At 40.4% G+C, this 23,230-nt stretch overlaps 1 protein-coding gene and 1 long non-coding RNA gene across 4 annotated transcripts in view; one reads left to right on the top strand and one right to left on the bottom strand.

The window, feature by feature from the left end:
• TOX (thymocyte selection associated high mobility group box) overlaps window positions 1–23,230 on the top strand; it is a 307,387-nt gene that overhangs the window by 168,444 nt on the left and 115,713 nt on the right. For both annotated transcript variants that reach the window (XM_060610589.3, XM_060610588.3), the window contains one exon: window positions 9,796–10,038. In XM_060610589.3, the coding sequence (XP_060466572.1) occupies window positions 9,796–10,038 (243 nt within the window). The remainder of the gene's footprint in view (window positions 1–9,795; window positions 10,039–23,230) is intronic.
• LOC132664099 (uncharacterized) lies at window positions 6,154–22,664 on the bottom strand. 2 transcript variants are annotated; one of them, XR_013553543.2, is made up of 3 exons: window positions 21,558–22,664; window positions 15,015–15,183; window positions 6,154–6,414 (listed from the first exon to the last, which is right to left on the bottom strand). It is a non-coding gene; the product is annotated as an uncharacterized LOC132664099 (long non-coding RNA). The 2 variants fall into 2 exon arrangements; XR_009603435.3 differs by lacking the exon at window positions 6,154–6,414 and adding an exon at window positions 8,368–8,450.

Below are 23,230 nucleotides of genomic sequence, written 5' to 3'. Positions count from 1 at the left end.
CTCAATTCCACGCTGGCTGCCGGCATGTGACTGAGCAAATAGAACTTGACCAAAAATCAATTTAACACAGGTTGTTTTTTTTTTTTTTAAAAGAAAATTTATCAAAGCTTAAAGGCTGTATGTGGTGTTACATGGTATATTAAAAGCCAGTGCATTTTATTCAGTTATTACATGTAAAAAAAATAAATCTGTAACGATGCTATCACTGTCCTGTCTACCCACCTCGTTCTCTAAGTCCAAGCAAATCATTTCACCTCTTTGCACATCGTTTTCCTTAACTGCAGAGGGGAGGCATAATCTCCAGGGTTTTCTCTGGGATTCCATTTGAGCATAAATATAGAACTCTAGAACAATACCCGAAGGGGGAAAAAATGCATAAGGTTATTCATCACAATGTGGCTCATAACAGAAAAATCAGAAACCCTAAATATTTGGTAATAGGGAACCAATAGGATAAATTATGGAACATGCACACGATGATATAATGTGCAGCCATTTAAACAATAATGTAAATGATATTTATTGGCATGGAAACTCATTCATGATTCATTTTCAGTGATCAGATTAAATTATGTGATGGAATAATAAAATAATGTAAATAATAATGTAGCAAACAATTTATTGATTGCTCATAGGAGCCAGTATATTACTCAAATTATTTATATTATCTCATTCATCTCATTTAATGATGATTACCCTTAATGAATTGAATACAAATGTCATCCCTATTTTACAGATTTGGAAACTGAGGCTTAGAAAAATTCAGTCCCTACACCTACTAAGAGGTCAGCTGAGATTTTCATATCGTGTTTCTACCTTCAAAATCAGAGCTCTATGATCTGACTTAAAAACCCAAAACGAAATAGCAAATATGGAGTATATACAAAATCTTGAAAGACATACATTTTTTTTTAAATGTTCATTTATTTTTGAGAGAGAGAGAGACACAGAGTGCGAGTAGGGGAGGGGCAGAGAGAGAGGGAGACACAGAATCTGAAGCAGGATCCAGGCCCTGAGCTGTCAGCACAGAGCCCGACACGGGGCCCGAACTCACGAACCACGAGATCATGACCTGAGCTGAAGTCGGACCCTTAACTGATTGAATCACCCAGGCACCCCAAAAGACACACATGTTTTAATAGTGGGTTTTTTTTTTCTGAGTGGATGGACTAACTGATTTCTTTCCATAGGTATATATTTTTCTGGTTAACATGGATTATTTATAAAATAAAGCAAAAAAAAAAAATGTTGAACTGAATCTCAGAATGTATGCACTCAATGTGAGAATTCAAAACATCTGAAAAACTAAAAAAAGTATAGCTGCGTTTGTACATAAAATTGTGTGCTCAACAGTGAAATTTCAATGTTTTAATTACCCTCTTAAACACTCAGTACAAAATGACAACTTGTTACCAGAAGAACATCCTTGGGCCCCTATTAGGGTTTCAGAAGTGACTCCTGCTCCTTAATCTGTTCTTCCTAATCATTCCTGTGTGCATTGTGGCTTATGGGGGGGGGGAGGGGGAGTACGTTATTTATTTCCCAGAAGCTTGTTTTTTGTGTGTTTTGGGGACAATTGCTTTGTTTTGTTTTGTTTTTTTAACCAAAGGGGAGGCCCATATGACAACAGCCCACAACACTGGTTTTAAAGTATCCCCTAGAGGGGCGCCTGGGTGGCTCAGTCAGTTGAGCGTCCGACTTCAGCTCAGGTCACAATCTCACGGTTCGTGAGTTCGAGCCCCGCGTCGGGCTCTGGGCTGACGGCTCAGAGCCTGGAGCGTGCTTCCGATTCTGTGTCTCCCTCTCTCTCTGCCCCTCCCCCATTCATGCTCTGTCTCTCTGTCTCAAAAATAAATAAACATTAAAAAAAAAAAAAAATTAAAGTATCCCCTAGAAATGTAACTCGGAGACTCACGTAGGCCCCCAAACAGTACTGAGAGGAAATAAATGTTCCCCATTTCAGTATCATTAATAAAGTGTGGCAGGAGAAATGCCTATATGTAAATGCTAAGAACTTTTCTGGAAGTCTGTGGAGAAGTGGCCTCAGCACCAGCCCTGATTCACAGAAGAGTGTTGGACTACGTTGCCCTCCCCATCCCCGATCTGAATGTGCTTGGCTCACTGCCCCAGGACCCCTGAATCCTCAAAGCTTCAGCCTATTCATGGAATCAAAGCTCACCCAGTCCTGGCCCTAAGAGCCAATGAGAGCCATTCACTGGGGCGGCCTCAGGTCAACCTCAAGTTTTCTGGTCTCATTCAGGCTTTACACACTGGGTTTTCAGTTATGAAAAAACATAATCCAATAAAAACCATTCCCAGTAGAGGACTGACTTGGGCTCAGGACCCCCAAGTTTGTTTCGGTCAGTAGGGCCGATCTTGCCCTTGAAGTTTTCTAAGAGTTGAAGACGTGACCTTGCTGTCGAATCTCCCTGCCGCATTGTCCAGACTCGCTCATTTGTTGGTTTTGTGATCCTCCCGCGATCACGTAGTGCGTTTCTGCGCAAGAGTCTTGTTTGTTTGTTTTTTTTTTGTTTCTTGTTTTTGTTTTTTTTTCCTGATATCCAGGGTAAATCTGCTTGTTCCGATCCCTTCATCATCCCAGCTTCAAGTAGTTCTACTTCCGTTTACACTTGATTCCAACACGCTCTTTATTGGGAGCCTAAGTTTTTAAATTTTTTTTTTCAAATTTTTTTAACATTTATTTATTTTTGAGACAGAGAGAGAGAGAGCATGAACAGGGGAGGGTCAGAGAAAGAGGGAGACACAGAATCTGAAACATGGGAGCCTAAGTTTTTAAATATTTTCTGACTCACCTCCCTCATAACAAACTGCATCTCAGAGTTCTCTGTATCTCAACTCCCACTCTGGAGGATGCCTGACACATAGTAGGTACACAACAAATGCTCTGAGGTGCTTGTGGCCTTTTGCTTATTAGCACAGGTCACAAAGATTAATGAGCATAAATAAAATAAATTTTGTACTTTTTACCAAAAAAAAAAAAAATTGCACTTTGATAACTGTTGCTTGAAAAATTAGCACATTGTGTGTTTTTAAATGAAGATGATTTATTGCTATTGTCTAACATGTGAGGAAAGACAAAAAAATTGTTTGCAGGATCATTGGCTTGAGCACATCAATGGCACTGTTGGACAATTCTTGCTGAGTGTTAAGATGATTTATGTAACAGACCGAAGCTTTCCACAGTAATACATTATAGTCTCAAGCTATCAGCCCTTGTTCCTGCAGAGACAAAAGAATCTGAAAAATACCTACTTTTGAAGGTCTTCTCAAAAGAAATTGGAGCTAATGTTGATGCTGTTTAAACTCTTTCGAGAGAAATCACCATTACATGCAATGTCTTAACTTCTGAAAACACACACAGGAAGTTTATCATTTTTCTTTTTTAGAAAACTCATTTTTCTAATAAACTCTTCAGTTTACTCTCCTTTGCATTTAGTTCTTTGAATCATGCAACAAGAATTTTCAATAAAGGATGAAACATATTTAAACATTGGTATTTTTCTATCCTGAAATTTCGGGAATTATGTTACAGATTAAAAATTAAGGCGTTCTATAGATGTGTGATGGCAGTGCTATTTATTTATCTTTCAAATAAAGATCTATATGAGAAACATATTTTACAATGTTATAACCATAGCCATATTTTTAGTATATGCATGATTGCATGAAGCCATCACATAATTTAAAGGTATGTACAAGATGATATCTTTTGAATTCTTCTGAGTTATGGGTCTTCTTGTCACCAAAGATTGAGTGCTCTGTATAATGATTGCAATGTGTGGACAGAGACTCACAAAGACAAGACCCCTCTGGTAGGGAAACCAGATTTTAAAAAGAGAAGAAAAGGCAAAGTCCAGAAGAGAGTTCCCATTATTTGTTCCTGGTCAGCATATATGAACACTCTACCTAGATGGTATGAAAACATGAATTCTCTGTAGTCAAAAGAAAAATCCTAATTAACATCCCACTTCCAGATGCAGTCATGTAGGATAAGAATAAAAAACAAGAACAGGCTGTAGCAAAAGGCAATGTGGATTGCAGAAGGAGAAAATGTAAACAGGATACCCGGGTCATGGAATATGTTAAGCAATATGATTAAAAAGGAATGCGAGTATGTAATTAAACAGACAGGGGGAATGAGATCTTCCAGAAACCAGGTGAGAAATTTCCTTTCCCTTGTCACTAAAATAGGGGTCCTGGGAGGGTTCAACAGGGGCAGGGGTAATGGCTTTAGCCAAATGGCTAAAAAAGCGTCCAAACAGGTCAAATGAAAAGAGATTGGAAGGATCCTCTGTTACTTTCCTGTGACCCAGTCTCTTGGTTCAAGTCTCAAAAACAAGCCGTCTGATTAGCAGTTTTACCTCCTTGCCAAGAATCTCCCGGTGAAGACAGCCTTTCCATAACACAAGGCAGTATGTTAGCAAGGATGGCTTTTGTTGCAAATTTAGACACTGAAATTGTGGTTCCCGAGTTCATTGGCCTTTTCCCCGGGTCAATAGGAGTGGAACTGTCAGGAAGCCATCAGTCCGGGCTGCGGGTCTGCCTGCGCAGTTCCCCGAAAGAGCAGAGTTGTGGCCCTCTGCAGGGATAAGTAGGCGTCCTGCGAGCTTTCAGCAGCCCTCACCTGCTCAGTGGTTCCCACTATCATTTTATTCTTTAATTTCAAAAATGCAATTTCATTCCATTAAGATAAAGGCAAGACTTTCTCTCAGCTACTTAGGAGGAGCACTGGAATGAACGCATTACGTATGAATGGCGCTATAGTTTGTTTCAGTGTGAGTTCTGTTCAATGGCAAATACACCGAAATTCCTTTATAATGATGTCTAAACCCTCTCCTATACTGTCTGTAGTTGTTTGTTTTCTTGGACATGACCCATTCCACGACATGTGTAGACCCACTTGATAGCTGTAGCTATGCTAAAGCTGCCATTTATCAAGAACATTCTGTGTGGCAGACATAGATTAGTAGGCTTTTTACCTACCTTATGTTTTCACTTTCAATGCTCAACAGAACCCCATGAAGCAGGTTTTGAAACAGGCTCACAAAGAGGAAGAAATCAGCCCGAGAACCCACACTAACAAATGCTTCAGAGAACCTAGATGCAGTTCCTATCTTCTGGACTCCAGAGCCTCAGGTCCTTCCAGCACGTTCTTGGCTGTTCTTATCAGTCACTGAAGGAATCATTATGAGTACTCTCAACTGACCCCCAAATCTATAATTTTTAATAATTTTATAATTTTTAATTATATGTTTTTATAATTTTATAAATATAATATATTTATAATATAATTTTATAATTTTTAATACTACTTTAATGTTTCCAACGGTCCCTTTGTGGCCTTGAAAAGTTCATACGTATTTTGGAATTAGCCAAGCCTTGTGTTAGTACAGCCCGCTTCAAGCCACATTCCATGACTCTTGGCTTCTGTTCCCTGGTCACACAGTAGAGCTGTCCTATGGCACATCTCAGCACCAGCGACATGATGAGATCTCCTGTGTCTAGGACCAGTGAGTAGCTTCAGATCAGAGAGAATCTGGTTAAGTAGCAATAATATAACTTTGAGTTCTTGGAATCATTTAGATCGTATAGATTGGCTGTTATTTAGAGCAAATGACTTTGCGTACTTCTTTGTTTCCAATTTACCTTTCGTGAACCCGGTGAAGAGGCAAGATAAAATTAAAAATATTGGCTTGAATTTTGTGCCACTATCCCTGAATAATTTCTCCATGTGTATAGATGGTCACCATTGACTTTTATCATTCCCCGGGGAGAAGGCAAGCTGTATGACTCAGTCTGCTGGTAAGATTCTGATCTCTAGACTAGAAGGGGTAACAGGCACTGTGAACAGGGATAAGGAATACGATGCCACCTTGAAAGTCCATACCTGTTCTCCAGAATTCTACTCTCGAATCAAGCCCTGTGGGATCCTCAGAGGACCTGGGGTTGACTCCTTGGTGGTCTCTAATTCAGGCTTAGAAAACACAAAACAAAACATAGTCCTGTTTCTCATGAAATATGTAAGGGCCTTAGAAAGGATTCTTGGTCCCAAGACAGCTGGAGAATGAAAAATACTTGAAACTCATGGCCTTTCTGAGACTTGAAGGAAGGAAATAAGCCCAAGTCAGAAGGGCCCTAAGTCAGTAGACAAGTGTAATAGGTCCACTGTATCACCCAAGGATGACCTCAACAGAAGACTTTTGGGACTACCCATCCTCTGCTTTCATCACAGTGTCCCTGTTCCTTTGCTCAGAATACCTTCTCGTCGGCTCTATACTTACCTGTATAATTAAGCCCTTGCTGCTGCCCAGGCATGGGGCATCAGACCTGCTGTTCCCAAGGGATCCTGATGTGGAGCTGAGGCTTCCATGGGGTCCTTAACTGATGTTCTACCTGTAGGAGGGACTAGGTTTCAGCAACTTCTGAGAATCCAGGAGCCCCAAACCCACCCTCAAAAGTCCTCTGGGACCTCTGTGTCACTACAGAAGGGCGAGTGCAAGCCATTTCAGGACAGATCAGCAGGCCACACTACCTTGCGCCAGCCTTTCTCGAGCTACTGAAGCCTTCATGTCTCTAGCAGGATAGTTTTGTCTTCCTGACATGCTGAGAGATTAACCTTACATACTGTGTCCTCAGCTGACCAGTGCAAAGTCTGGGGAATACAGGGTATTTATTCAAACCCTTGGAATAAAAGTGATATATTCCCAAATTTCTTGCCTTTAAAAGGTCACCTTAGCTTTCATTCGGTCATTTATGCATTCGTTCAGTGATTCATTTGTTAATTCATTCAATACACATTGAATACTGACTCTAACCAGGCAGCCTCAGGGGGAATAAGGAAAATACTGAACCATATCCTCTTGTAATACATTCCTCCAAAAACTGTGATTTTTCTCTAATATATAACTTACTATTGTTAAGTCAGACTTACTCCTATTAAGTTTTTGGAAATTAAAATAAAGATGTCATGTCGTAGAAATCAATGTTGAGGAATTAGCTAATTCATTTCCACATTAAAAAAAATAATTAGTAATTAGCCTGGCATTGAGGTTTTTGTAAGTTCTGTGACATTCTGACGTTTATACAATTATTATGATACTTCTCTATGGCATCAATTACACTGTAATAGGCCCCTGGCAAATAACCATATCGTGACTTCTAATGTAAAGAACAGGAACTACCGGGTAACCTTATGCTGTTAAAATCCCTGATCCACGTAACTACCCGTTACCATTTAGGTTGTGGAATCCGTGGTTTTGGTACATAAGTGCATGGATTAAATAACATTAATGTGTAATTACATGAAAATAAACAAGGTAGCTTTGTTAAATTGCAGTACAATTGTTATCGCTGAATGTAAAGTGATACCAATTAAACCTTCCTTTAAAACACCACAAATTAAGATTTAACTACTGGAGAAATGCATGTAAAGCTATGGTATGCCATGGATAGAATATCCCTGAGTACTTTCTGAGGTTTAATAGCATTTATAAAATTAAAAACATCTTTTCCCTTTATCCCTGGCATTAACTGTATGTTACTTAGTGAAGTTTCAAACAGACACCATTTAATTCTTAAAAGATAAGCATCAACAAGTTCGGCCTTTGAAGTGTTGACGCAAAGACAAATTATGATTTCTTGTGTTCACATAGAGTAAATATTTTAGTGGGATAGGCATTAACATGGAATTTCGGATGAGGAAAGACCTGATACCGAAGCTAATGTTAATTCTTAAATTATGAAATTTTGTTGATCAAAAACCATTGGGTGTTGGCAACTTGGTATCATTCAGCCTCATAAAATAGTAGCAGTCAAACTGCTTCTATGTCACAGCGTATATCCATCCCTCATATAGTGTGAGCTGTTTACCAGCTGAGTCAAAGTTACTTAAATTCTGAGCCTCAGTTTTCTCTTCAGGAACACAGGATAACGTAGCTACACACAGGACTGTCATTGAGGATTAAGTGAGGACGACATAGTCAAAGGACCCAGTACAGCGCTTTTTACAAAACCAGCATTAATAAAAGTGCTTCCTCTCCCACTTCCCCGCTTCAAATCTTTTGTGCTTCTTCTTAAATCAATACTTGTCCCGGGAACTGTTGGTTTAGATCCATAGACTCAAGCTCTAAAATACATCAAGCAAATGAGAATTTAATCAAACTTACAATTTTGACACTGAGCCCTAATGGGCTTTTCAGACAAGAGATCTAAACTATAAACAGGAAGCGCTGGTAACTGATGTTGGAACTTTCAGAGCTGGTGATTTCTTAGCAGAACTTGAGATATCCAAGAAAACTTATCTGCAAAGATGAGTCAAAGCTTGCCTTCACCTACCCCTAGTTTCTAACCCGCACGTGCCTCTACGTGACCAGGTCTGAATTCCAGATGTTTCCAGTAGCGCTTCATTTCATCGTGCCTTCTGACAGCACCTAAACAAATATATTAAAACTTGTACAACATTTAGCAAGTGCAACTCGAAGATTTTCTTTCTGTTAGACAAATAGACGCCATCTGGAAAAAATAACCCCAGGCGCTTGGACGCAGGAGCATGAAGCTCATTGGCTGAACACCCAATGAATACCTTACATTACTTTCTTTGGCTCCTACCCTCTGCCTGCTCATTGCAAATCTTGCACACTTCAGCAGGGTCTGTGCTGTTAGACAAGAAAGTCCTGTTACTCATGTACTCAAACACTATGAAGACATGCCTAATTTGAAAGATAAGCTTGCAAGAATGAACCGGACCCAGATCGTTTCCTTTTTATTGTAACACCTGCTGCATAAAGGACTAGTAGATATCACTCTGCCTTGATATTAATTGGAAACAATATTTTATTGTTCAGTCCCCCCTCATATTTTCAATGTTTACCGCATTCCGTTTCAAACGGGAGTGTCCTCGTATAATCTTTCCTTCCTTTCTCTTTCCTTTCCCTCCCTTTCTCTTTTCTCTAAAGCTGCTTTCCAAAGGGAAAAGCCCCACATATGTTGTTATTTGTCTTACTGATTGACTTTTATTCCTAAATTCATATTATAACAATGTTAGTGTGATTTTGCCTTTCAAATTAGCTGAAAGGAAACTGAATGACTGTAATATTAGTTATCAGCTTTTAGAGGAAAGCCAAATAGATGGGAATTGTCAGAAATCAAGAGAACAATCTTCACTTTATTTTGATGGTATAATCTTCGTGGGAAAAAAAATAGCTTTTAAAGCCTTTTTTTCCCCATATCAAACTTTCTCTGCAACCACACTTAGGCGACATGCTTAACTTACTTGTTCGCTAATTATTTTTCTTTTGCCCGTTGTAAACATGCCGCTTTGCAAAACTCTAAAGTGATTTCCCCAGAACTTCTGGAATTCATTTTATGACGTCTCATGACCTGAGCAGTGGGGGGTCCTATGAAACATGTTTGATTACACATTAATTTTATAAATTGCCTTCCTTCCCCCCAATTCCCATGAAAAAGGTATTCAGTTAGATTAAAACTCTGGAAAATTTCAATGGGACCTTTGAAATCAATGTTTGAGTTCAGTTTCTCGGAAAAATAAAACTGCCTGATGGAAGTACTCTTTCTACAAGAAGTGCATATGCCTTTGAGGCATTTTTTTTTCCATGAATAATAGTGAAATGACAGCAGGGTAATCTGCGTGTTTGAAATGTCTTGGCCAAATCCAGGATGCTGCTTGTAATAAGATCTGAGGGCTCATGTGTATTTGTTCGTGGTGATGAAGAAGATGGGAGTGATAATTTGCAATGATGTCGTTTGTCTTTTCAGTCTTACCCTGGTCCAAGTCTGGAAAGTGAAGACTTCAACATTCCACCAATCACCCCTCCCTCCCTCCCTGACCACTCACTGGTGCACGTGAATGAGGTCGAACCCGGTTACCACTCTCTGTGTCACCCAATGAACCATAATGGCCTGCTACCATTTCATCCACAAAACATGGACCTACCTGAAATCACCGTCTCCAATTTGCTGGGACAGGATGGAGCACTGCTTACTAACTCCATTTCTGTGGTAAGAATCTGCTTACCAATTTGTGGCGGGGGGGGGGGTGCGGTGGGGGGGGGGGTGGGGAGTGAGGGACGTAGTGAGGGTAAGCTCGACTCTAACGCAAGAAGCTTTAAATTGGGGTAACACAGGGTTCTGAAACTAAGCATAAGTTTTTAGCTACGGAGAATGTTCTCCATAGATTCCTAAAGCCATTTTCCATTTTATATTTAATTCAGGGGAAAAAAAATCAATGAATTACATGTTTGATCACTTATATTTATAAGCCAAACTTCTAAATACTATTTGACACTGAATGCCCTGTCATAAAGTTGACAGACTTCTCATCACAAGGCAGATCCTCACATCTTCTGACCAGGGACTTCTTTTAAACTGGATTTCATTTTATGGAAAGCAAGAAAACAATTTTCCTTTTTTATTTTGGAGGTACAATTCTAGTGATTAAAATTTATCTCCCTCAAAGTGTTTCAATCTGTTGGCCCCGTTGGCCCTATGAATCTTCAAATGTTCTGTAGTTCTCAAAGTTAGTAGGAATGTGTCTCCCCCAGAAAACGAGCAAAAAGTACATTTCCAGCTTCTACCCAGAAGTCCAGGGATCTGGATTTTTAACAGGCAGCCCATGTTTGAGAAACACTAGCTTATCACAAAATCGTTCCTTCTGATTTTTACGTGATCTTAAACCTTAATAATTTCTCTGTCTATATCTCGAGTAGTGAAAAATATTTTCAGTGGTATATGGCCAAGGACAGAGCTCTTTACCATGTCCTCAAACTCTCCCTGAGGTTAACATTGACTTTTAATTAGCACTCTTTGGTTTCCGTTGTTCAATCACTTAACAGTACAAGTAACTCAATTGTCATTTGGGTAAGTCACTGAACAGTGCTGTCATGTTCACAATGAATAAATTGATGAATTTGCTCATATCATATTGTTTCTGATAGGCAGCATTCTTATTATCACTTATCTAAATCATTTGGGGATGTAGCTTTAACTTGAGTGGCTTCGCAAGGTTTTTCTGTTAATCACGAATGTGAAGGGTGGGGGTTGGCAGGCCGTGGGGGTGGGGGAAGAGTCAAAAGAAACCGTGCAGTAGTTTTTGGAGAATGAGTCCCAGAGTCTAATGCCATGATAGTGTCTCGATTCTTCTAAGAACTGGCAGCTAGCCCAGTGGCCAAGAGAGGGGAACTCATTCACAGCCGTAATAGTGGCAGAAAACTGCTATCCTCCATTTTTTAGATTATCTGTTACCTATATAGATTTGTCCTACGAGTAGGAGTATTAACTCTGGCTTGATGAAATATGAAATGGATTTTTAAACAAATGTGCTAAATTTGTAAATCTGAATAATGTACTTCAAAGTGGTCACCTTGAAAAGTCTCATGTCTGGTCCACTTTGGGGTGAGGCCTTCAGACCCAGTTCATGAGTCAGTCAAGTGTCCCAGGGGTTGCTTTTCTAGGCATCAGCTATTCATTAAGAAGGAGAAGAAGAATGCATACAGTATCTACAGTACCCGGTCAGTCCTCGGAGTTTTCTCAGGGTGGATGGAGTGGGGCCATAGAAGGGGTGATGAGACGTAATTTAAGTCTCAAAACCCTTTTTCCTTTATATCATTTGTCTTCTTAGCATTCCTAGGACTGCCTCAATGTACCATTCACTCATTAAGAGATGCTTCTTCGGTATATGTGTGCATACATAGGTTGTATATAACATACGTACATATGTGTGTATATTCTCAGTATATATGTGTCGAGGATTTCTCCAGAGTGGCCATAATGGCAATCACACTATCCTTACATGGCATGCTCAGAACTGGACCTGATCACAGCATGAAATACACCACTTTCCAGGCCCTTCTTCCACTGTGCTTTTGTCTTACTCTATCAGGAACCTCACCTCATCCAAATTTCTTTATGCTTTCTTCACCCAACACAATGTCAAAAACAGGACTTTAGGTATTTTCCCTTCAAAGTGGTATTTCCTTTGGAACTTTTAGCACTGTAGAAAGCAGAGGGGCCCTGTTGGCCTAACCTAAGGTTAGATAAAGCTCTAACGTGCCATTCCGGTTCTTGGCAGGGTGCATCTAGCAGGATCTTTCATAGAATGGTGAGCCTTCCTGATACCTCCCAGACCACATTCCGAGCTGAACATCCACTTTGCCTACTCTCAGTACTGGCCCTACCATTCTATGCTGTTACGTAAAATGCTGCTCCAACAAATAATCCAAAACTTGGTGAGGCTTTGGATGGGCTTTAGCACTGTCCGATAGAACTTTCTGTGATGAGGGCTTTTCTGTTATTCACTGTCCAATAGCAGTGTTCATTGGCTAGTAGGCACTTTAAATGTGGCTGAGTGACTGAAGAACTAATTTTTGTTTTATTACATTTGAATTATTTTACATTTAAGGTAGCCACACGTTCCTATTGGCTACTCTATTGGATAGCTTAGGTCTAGTTAATGTTGATTCTAACATCAAATCTATATTAAACCCATTTTTAAGCCAATGTGGTCTTGGAGAAAGTAGCTTTGGAAATTAAATTTGCTGTATGAATCATCTTTCAAGAGTTGGATCTTTGGCTGGAGTCCAGGAGCCAGAGTCTGATATAGTCTATAGTTGCAGTAGAAATCTAATAAAGTTGGAAGGGCCGACTTTATAGGAGTCTACTAATTCCTCTGAGAAACAAGGAGCCTCTTCAATACTTATTTTGAGCTAACATGTGTCTAGAATGCCATTCATCAGCATGTACATTTTAAATGCTTACCATGATCTAAATGTTTCAAAGTGCTCAAATGATCGATATGTTTTAAGCTGGAAGATTTGGCCAAAGACTTCAAAAACCAAGCAAAGGACCATGGGCTTGATATGATGGATTCATAAAAAACATTGGCTGCTTTCACTCAGGGTGAGAGCAATATGAAAACGGTATCATGGGAAAATCCTTCTGGCGTCTTCCTGGATGGATAGCGGTGGTAAGAAACGAGTTGTGCAAAGTCCATGGAGCCTGTTGTCATAACTCAGGCAAGAGGTGTTGAGGAGATATAGAGGGCGGTGACAGTGAGAACAGAAAGATGGGCTACTAAACTGTTCTCACATCATTCCCAAGTACAAACAGATCTGAAAATGAACAAGCCTTCATATAGCCACATTTTATGTTTAAAAAGCTCTCAGGGGTTATTTTCTTTGAAAGGAACTTTAGGACTTACAGAATATTTTCTTCATATTTCTTTGTAAAAACAAACAAACAAAACTCTTTGTAAAACAAACAAACAAACAAACAAATTAAAAATCTTCCCTAAAAATTTTGCTCATGCCTAATGTGATCTCCAAATTGAACAACCGAACTATTGGTCAGTTTGCCAATCGTTGAAATATACTTATGAATAGTGTACAATTCAGGTCATCAATACTCATATCGACAAGGCAGTAATGACTACAGAAATCAAGATGGAAAAGCTGCCCACCTAGCAATTGCAGCGTTCTTTCCCAGCCCTTCTGTCAAGGTCACCTTCAATAATAAAAGCTAACACCTGTAGATTCTAAATAATAAACTTGTTGTGATTCTTAATATCCTATGAGTAAGGGCCACCCTAGGCAGACTTATGTATGGGTTCAACTGTCTCCAACTGCATTCTCCAAAAGCTTTACAGAATTATTAAAGCTGAGCTTTTGTTTTTAGCGTGGTGCTCACATCTTGGTGTTAGTATCTTCACATGACAGAAGTTTAGAATTTGAATGACTCACAGGGGTAGAAATATTTTAGTTCTCACTGAAGCATTATATAGATTATAGAGATTGTAATGTTTAATCTATATGCATTATTATGTCATATGTTATCTTTCATATCAGTTGTTATATATAATATGTCTTTCCTGAGATTTCATTTTAAAGATAAATTTTCTAGTATCTGCTTGTTCTTATCCCCAGTGGCAACATAAGTGATACAATTTGACTGAATTTAAGCATTTCCTACAAATGTCTAATGTATTAGACATAAAAAAATTTAGTCTATAATTAGAAATCAATGTCTGAATGAGTATTATTATCCCAATTTCACAATTGGAAAATGGAAGTTTGGAGTGGTTAAGTGACTTGCTCAGTGGCTCAAGCCACTAAATATGCCAGCTTTCTTATCTAAAAAACAAGGAGAAGGGCGCCTGAGTGGCTCAGTCAGTTAAGAGTCCAACTCTTGACCTAGGTTCAGGTCATGATCTTGCAGTTTGTGAGTTCAAGCCCCGTGTCGGGCTCTGCACTGTGGCAGAGCCTGCTTGGGATTCTGTCTCTCCTTCTCTCTGCCCCTCCCGCACTTGTGTTCTCTCTTTATCTCTCTCCCAAAATAAATTAAAAAACTTAAAAAAAAAAAAAAAAGGATAAAAATAGCCCTTACCTCATGGGGTTAAATGAACACTGAAGAATCGCTTAGACCAGTTGTTGGCACATAGGAAGCATTATATAAGTTTGTTAAATAAAATGGGAAAAGCAAGCCTGTATGACTCTTTTGGAAGAGTTAAAATGCATAAAACAGAAGATTTTCCCAAAGAGTTATTTATATTTCAATCCTTAATCTTCTTCACAATTGTTGGCCGGCGGGGGCTGGGGTGGGGGTTGGGGGGGGAACAATAGTAAGCCTGCTATTAACCAAAGAAGGCTTTATCTTTTACTGAGTGTCCTTATATACCAATATCATTTAAACCAACATCTTTGGGCTAGACTTCCTCAGTTCAAATCCAAGCACTGCCACTTACCAGCTATGTGACCTTGAGCAACTTACATAATCTTTCTGTGCCTCAGTTTTCTTATCTATAACATGGGCATGATGAGACGTTTAATGAAAGAAGTTATCTGTGAAATATGTGCCTGTCACACAGTAGGTGCTAGATATATTCAGTGGGAATCCCTTTCTGATCAAAAGGTCACCAGGGTAGAATATCGAGATTGCTTCCTGAAATTTATCATAAATAAATCTGTATGGAGGCTGAAACATACATGGGGTGAAATTTCTTCCTTGCCACGTTTCCCGGCACTCCCTTTTTGTATCTTCTTGCTGGTGCCACTTTATATGTTAGCAGTCAGTTGGGACTCTCGCAAGAATTTAGATTTCTGGCTCTTCAAAACAGATTCCATTTTCTTCAAGTCCCTGCTTTCTAAGCCCAACCTATAAAACAGGGCAGAATTTCTATTAGTATATGCTGTCAAACAAGGGCCAGTTAGTTCGGATTCTGTGACACAGCTATTCATGACCCCATATGCAAGAGTCCCATTTTTTCTCACTGTTCCCTTGAGTTATTTTGCTAGTGGATGATTGATCAGCCTGCGCTTCTCAGAGAGGGGAATCTCGTCAGAAGAGCACTGGAACGAGAGTCTGGAAGGCCAGGGCCTGCCTTGGATAATAAGCGTGGGCAATGTACTGTACCCCATCTGAAACCAGCAGGATTGGGCTGGATCCGAGGGTCCAGATTATGCTCATTGGAAACAGGGGAAGGCAGGACTCAGCCGGACTGGTGTCACACTTGTTCATAGTTCCTACAAAAGTTCCCTTGAACGAAGGATTCTTACGCCCAAGAAGATGGAAAACCACAGAACTGGTTGATCGCTGAAACCCTTTCCAGGGCTAGCACTCTCCTATGATTCATACTCTACTGACCACACAACTGGGATCCAGAGTCACGACTCGCTCGGCTTTTTACTTTAGTCACTTAGTAATTTTTCCTACCATCACTTTGGCTTTCTCATTCCTCAGTGTTTTACCTGTCCCTCCCAGAGCCTAAATGGTTATTAAGATATTTGAATCTATTGAACAGAACATTTCTTTGAGTGGAAAATGTTGTTCTGCCATTAAGGAGAAAGTGATGTTGCTTTGTGGGACCGGACGGTGTTTTCATGTTGTTAAAGAGAAACTACAGGACTATTTTGGGAGAAAGGTTAAATAAGAAAATGTCTGTATTAAGCATTCATGGTTCAAGAAAAATCCTTTGATTCCTACAAACCGAAATCAAGAGCCTCTTCTTTTTCTCTCCACTCTGGCACATTCGCTGCTGGGTTTAATCATGGATTGGTGGAAGGAAAATACAACCTTGTATAAAGTCATCCAACCCTCGCTGCCTGGCCTATATGTGGCGATTGCTTGTTCTTTGTGCAGTCAACAGAAGCTCTTTCATACAAAGAAAAACCGTGCAAAGTTTCAGAATGGCCTCGCAGAAAGGATTCATTTAGACCTGAGCTTTTTGTGCGTGTGGTTCCTAATGACACATTATAGAAAATTTACAATGAAAAAAGCCACAAAGGAGATTTCAATTTCTTTGAATGCTTCAAATTTCCAGTTCTGGAGTTTAAAATGGAAAAAGATGTTAAAAGGCAATGGAATCGGGGGCGGGGAGGAGGGTGGTTGTTTCCCAAATGCCTTATTTTTCCAGGCAACAAAAGCAAAGCATAATGTATATACTCAGATTTATTGTCACTTTCAGCATTCAGTCATGCCACACTTTGCATTCGGAGGCCACCGTCCAGCTGTTTTGACAACCATCACCTCAGAAGGTGCTGTGGAGGACACACGAAACTGAAGCAGAGGGTATTCCTCTGGGTCTGTAGGCAGGGCTGTACATCAAGGAAGCCAGAGGTATTACAGCAGCATGAATTTCTAATATGTCGCCATTATGGAAAGGACCACTGGCACATTGAATAATGTGGCTTTCAAAGCCAAGCCGAAAATGTGATTACAGACAATTTGATTGCTGTTTTTAAAATAAATATTTCCAAAATCTTGAGATATTTTATTTCACGTAATGCATCAAGTATGTAACAGTGGACCAGAGCTAAATGTCTTTCAGGACACAAAGGAGCTGATGATGTCAGCCCCATTTAGATATGAAATAATGGAAGCATGTGCTTAAAATGGAATGGATGTCACAGTGGTTTGTTTCTTTCTTAAAAATAAAAAAAAAAAAAAAAAAAAAACAGGAAAAAAAAAAGCAATAACAAGAAATGATTTTGCCCGCTTTGACAGAAGGAAAAAAAAAGATGAAGAATAATTATTTAGCATTATGCCACAATTCATGAAATGTTTGGCAATTACAGCCTGGTTTGGGCTTTTGTTTCTTTTTTTCACAAATTATCCTTTTTTTGAATGTTGCAGCACATGAGAGCAATGTATTAAACCACTTTAATGCCGTGAGGACATGAGCTGGTTTTGCTCTTATTTTTGACCATGTATAATAAAAGTGTGTGGTTTGGGTTTTTTTTTTTTTTTAATGTCAAATTCCTAATAAGGACAAAAGTAAGTGTTTGTGGTGCAGCCCTTTCTTTGCTCAGAACAGACTACTTTGAATGTGATATCGATAAGTAGTCCAATGGACTCAGTATGTTAATGATTTGGGACCATCTTTTAGGGCTATAATAAAATATTATTCCAAACTGGAGTTCTCCTTAATAGCATCCAGGAAAGGAGCCAATTTAAAAATAACACTTTTCCTTTCTTATGCCAAGTAAGAAAACTCAAGATTGACTTTGTATATAGGGCTTGTTGTACTTTTTCTTCAACCCTTGAGTTCATATGGATGTGTGCCTCGCCCATGCACGGAAGAAGTTAAAAAGCTATAAACCCAGTTATATAATATACAAACTCTGGGAGTTATTCAATCCAGCCTCTTTAATTCCAGGCAGGAGTAAACCTAAACCATTTAAGATATGTGGTTTTCTATCAAAGAGCCAAGATTCCACAATTTTCCTTGGTAGCCTGTTTGTGTTTAATTAACCTTGTAACATTAAGTTAAATTGCAGTAAGAGATTTAGATTCCTTCCAGGAAGTTCCTTATTAAAGTTAAACGAAAATCTCTTACTACAATTTTAGTCTACTTTGTCCGCTTCAGACTTCTGGATGCTGGGAGAACAGTTGATTTCAAGTGGTTGACATTTATCAAGTCGTGTTGTACCTGGCCCAGACTACCCCAATTCCTGTAACCCGTCCTCAAAGATCATATTTTTCAGCTTTAAAATCAAATTAACATCCTTTTTTTTTTTTTTAATTCGTGATCTTAAGGAATACTGACCACAACGAGAGGCGGTGCTCGAGACAGGGCCTGAGATTACAGATTAATTTCTGATTTTTTCAAATAATTCTCTGCCCCCATGTGGACATTTTATGATAGGCTCTTTAATAGCATCACTGATTGCTGACATATTTAATTCTGGGCCCGTCGATCACTCCCACGCATGTTCCTTGCTATGTTGGTGTCTTGCCAGCAGTTCCCCATCTTGTTTCTGTGTAACTCATTTCACGTCCTAAAGGCAAACATCTGGAAAGGCCGTGATGGTGATGCTCATCAAGTCATTTTTTTTTTTTTTTTTTCTGGCTGGGTATCCATTATTTAAATAGTCCTCAGCAAACAAAGAGTGGGGAAGAAAACTATAGTTAAGCTCTCGTAATTGTCCCTGGACAAACATATTCTAAGTAGGACCAGGAGAAGGATTCTCTGGACCCCGGTGTGAGGCTTCAGCCACTAGCTCTCACCTCTTAAATTGTTAATAAAATGGTCCTTAACGTGTGGAGGGGGAGTTTGGGCAAAGCAGCCCAGAACCTAGAGGAAACAGCGGTGGGAGCAGGGAGGAGAAACAGCGGTGGGAGCAGGGAGGAGAAACAGCAAACAAGGCTATTTGTAGGAATCCTGTCGCTGAGGGCTCCGTCCTAGCTTGTGTCTCCTGTTTATGGTCCCCCTCCTACCCTTTCTCTGAGCCCATGCTCATTGCTGGATTCTCCTCCCCATTTCGGGTCCCCGAGGATGTTCCATCCTCAGCCCCGTACCCTAACTAGTAAATGATGACACTTCATATATCAAGTCCTCACTGGGAATCAGGCCCTAAACTGAGCGCTTCACACATGTCCTTGTTGTCTCTTTTCTTCCCTTGCTATTCGCCATTAACGCTCTGGACATGCCCTCCCCCCATGGAACAGAAGATTTCATGTTCCCTCTCGCTCCCCCTGGCGAGCTCTTTACAGATAAGAGGACCTAGGTACCTTGAGAGTTTATTTGGTTTCATTCCTTCATGTGGAAGTTGTTGCTAACAATGTAAGTGGTCCACCACACTTAGTAAGAGACCCTGGTAACTATTTCTGATCAAATGAATGAACTCATTTGTCCCCACTGGAGCCCTAAATATTTTCCTCAGACAAATGCGGGATCATTATTGCTTTTATTATTTTTTTTTTATTTCTATTATATTTTTAATGTTTATTCATCTTTAAGAGAGAGAGAAAGAGAGAGAAAACGAACAGGGGATGGGCAGAGAGAGAGGGAGACCCAGAATCCGAAGCAGGCTCCAGGCTCTGAGCTGTCAGCACAGAGCCCGACACGAGGCTCAAATTCATAGACCGTGAGATCATGACCTGAGCTGAAGTCAGTTGCCTAACCAACTGAGCCACCCAGGCGCTCCCCCATTATTGCTTTTTTATACTGACCCTTCTAAGCTGTTGTTTATCTTCTAAAATGAGACAAATACTCCAGTTTTTTAAAAAACTATAATGTCACGTCATGGGGTCTAAATATGTCTAGCCTACTATGATACTTCCAATATAGCTAAATGCGTTTCAGCTCGAAATTTACCTCTAATCTTATAGTCTTAATACTTGAGTCAGCTTACTGCTAATTACTCCTAACCTGCACCACTATTAAATTGAAATATTTGACAATTAATTACAGTGTATTAGTTGATCTTCCTGTTTCGATGAATGCTTTTATTTTCTGAGTAGAGCTATTTTTATGGAGAAAAATTATCAGTAAAATTACAAGACTTCTAAAGAAACATATTTCTGCCTAGTCCCCCAAAATCTGGGAGGCAGAAGGGGCAATGTGGAGAATTAGTGTCTATTAAAGATTGCCTCATATGACCAGTGAAGGGTTTTTATTATTATTACAAATTGATTTAGTCTTTGACTTGCCATTTGCTTGATTCGTGCAAGTAGATTATTAACATTAAAATGTTGCATTATAAACCCATTTAGTCATGGAGTCATAGGAGAATTAGGCTAAAATGCTTTTCAGGAGAACAATGAGCCAGTCTCATTTCAAGACACCAGTTCCTTCATTATTCATTAACTATTCTTATCTAGAGCATACGGGAACATTTTAAGAGCAGGTTTTGGGTTTTTTCCATTTCAGTTTTTTCCAGTTTGAAAGTTCCAAGTTCTCTAATGTGGACAGTCATTACCTATAGGAACATAATATTTGTCTTTTTCATATTAGCCATTTATATACTTTGCCGGAAGGAACATGTGCACCATTGGTGGAAAGGTACAAGGTGTTACAGGATCTTTGACCATTTGGTACAGTTGTTAAAATACTAGATTCAACTTTCCTTTTTTGGACCATTTAAAATATCACAAATGCCATAATCACCCAGAGAACAGATCTTTTTTCCTTCACCTAATAAATATATTTAGCATTCTGATGAATATATAATAACAAAATTAATAGTTGAACATCTTTGAATTTAATGGAATGTACAAATTCCCCTAGGGAAATCTAAGTACCATTTAACAGAGGGAGGATTAAACTCCTCTTTGTAATTCAAGATAGCAGTTCTATTTTTGATAGGCATGATACTTTCTCAAAATTTATTGCATTTGAAAAGTGTTTTTCTTTAGCATTTAAGGAGTTTTGTTTTTTTAAATCAAAAGCTTGATTGTCTTCCATAAAATATTAGCCTTGAAATCAGCCCCAGAAACATATTACACTATTAAAATTTTTCATATTTTCATATGCAGTGCATATTTAATCACACTCTCTACTAGTCAGCAGACATAAATAATGGCTTACCAAATGGAGACAGGACCATACTTCTTACATTATGAAACTTGAAAATGAGCTGGATGAAAAATACGTCCCTCTTTGGTTCTTTAGACAGTACATTCATAAAGATTATTGCTGAAAACATTATATTATTAAGACTGTCAAAAGACAAACAGAACCCTTAACATGTTGAAGCATTTTCTTCCTATCGTGAGATTACACATATCTCATGGTGCTTGAACAATTAACAGGAAAAGAAGACTCCGGCCCAACCATGTGACAATTATTCAGATACAGAGTAAAAGTAGGCTATTTGCTATTTGCGTCTGTATTTATGTATCTCTCTGTCTCCCTACCTAAATATATGCAGTTACACATTCATCTGTTGATTGTGCTGGGACATCTGGGACTGGTACCCACTGTTAAGAGATCAGTGGCCTGCGAAGGCCACTTCCCCACTGGGCAGATGCATATCGGGACCTTCCGTTAACAATACTTTGGGGCGCCTGGGTGGCTCAGTTGGTTAGGCAACCGACTTCAGCCCAGGTCATGATCTCCCTGCTCGTGGGTTCGAACCCGCGACGGGCTCTGTGCTGACAGCTCAGAGCCTGGAGCCTGCTTCAGATTCTGGGTCTCCCTCTCTCTCTGCCCATCCCCCATTCCTCTCTCTCTCTCTCTCCCTCAAAAATAAATAAACATTAAAAAAATTAAAAAAAAAAAAGAAAAGAAAACAACCCAGTACTGTTACCTGGGATATTTTCTTGTTTATGGGTTGTTACTGAGCAGCCTCATTACTAATTATAGCATTGCACGAGGCCAGCCTGTGTTTCCCAGCAAAGGGCAGACCCTGCATTTTCCGAAGCTGTGCTTTGCTGTGGCATTTCACCCCACCCATCCCACTTGTTTGGGGTGCCTTCAGTTGTGCCTCAGATCCGTAGATGTCATGTGCAGTGACTGTTGGAATCCCTGAGCTGACAGTTCTCTTGGGAAGAGGAGGGTTACACGTAGGACACGCGTGGAAAATCTGAGACCGTGTTAAGATCGGATCCTCCACTGCGGTGCCCTCCTTAATTGTTTCGGGGACCGTGGTGAGTGGTGGTCACCTGCAGAAGCGGACTAACGGTACCGGCGTCTTGGGAAGCGGCGTGAGGGCTGGGACACCGGCTGGTTCGGGGCGGGGCGGGGAGCGGCCTGGACTTGACCCTGCCTGGCCCCTCACAGGCTGCCTGTGACTTTGGGCCAGTGACTTCTCCACTCTGTGCAACGCTTTCGTCTGGTGGTGGCGACCGAATGGGTCTCGGAAGCGCTCGACCCATCAGGTCAGCCGAGTTTCATCATCCGCCTTCTCCGAAGTCCCATGGCTGGTTGTCTGGGTTCTCCGCACATTACGTGTGTTTCCGCTTCTGATTGCTGCTGGCCGTGTTCCGCGTGACATTCTGCCCTGAGCGCCACAAGGCCCTGAGCCCCTACTATTGCCAGGTCCCAGGCAAGGTGTTTGACAGCTTGCCCCGACTGCCCACCATCACACCAGGAAAGGGTGGTGTAATCCTTCCTTTATGTAGGGGGGGGCTGACGACACAGAGGCAGGCCACACAGGGGGGCAGGGGGGAGGTAGAGAGGCAGGCAGGCGGGGGGGGATTGTAACCCCTCCATTTCTGGGGAGCCCGGGGCTGTGCCTTGCCTGTGGGGGCCCAGTAACTTTGCACTGAAAGTTTTCATTGAACCTTTCGTCCTCCAGGGCCTCCTACATAGTATGTTCTGATAAACCCTGATGAGCCATTACTGTTCACCCTGGCCTCACCAGCCCAGATAACATGCGCCACTCCGCTCTCCCTCGCTCGCTCTCTCTCTTTTTTTTTTTCTTTAACCAAATACACTCACTTTAGGGCAGCTGGGTGGCTCAGTCCATTAAGCATCCGACTCTTGATTTCGGCTCAGGTCAGGATCTCACGGCTCACGGGATCGAGCCCCATGTGGGACTCAGTGCTGGGCACCGAGCCTGCTTGGGATTCTCTCTCTCTCCCTCTCCCCCCCCCCCCCCCCCGCTCACACGTGTGCACGCACACTCTCTCTCAAATCAGTATTTTCAAAAAACTAAAAATAAGTAAAACTAAACTCACTTTCTGTTTACATTGCTGAAATAATAATGGAGAGAGTGAGTAGAGGAAAAGAGAGATCATATAGTCCAGTGAAAAAAGGAAAGCCTTGGTATTCTAGCTGCGTGACTTTGACAAACCACTTGACCTCTCAGGCTCTCAGTTTTCTTCACCGTAAAAGAAAGAACTGAGGTGGCCCAATAACATTTATATTACCATGTGGTCGTGGGGATTAAGTAAGATACAAGATAAACATTTCTAGTACCTGACAATCTAAGTACATTCTCTGGTCGTCCGGTTGAATAAGTTAGAATTCCAGCTAATG

This window comes from Panthera onca, chromosome F2, assembly GCF_046562875.1.
Source record: "Panthera onca isolate mPanOnc1 chromosome F2, mPanOnc1 haplotype 2, whole genome shotgun sequence".
In the NCBI taxonomy this organism is placed as follows: Eukaryota; Metazoa; Chordata; class Mammalia; order Carnivora; family Felidae; genus Panthera; species Panthera onca.
The sequence above is the reverse complement of the archived record's forward strand: the minus strand, read 5'-3'. Positions and strand labels throughout refer to the sequence as shown.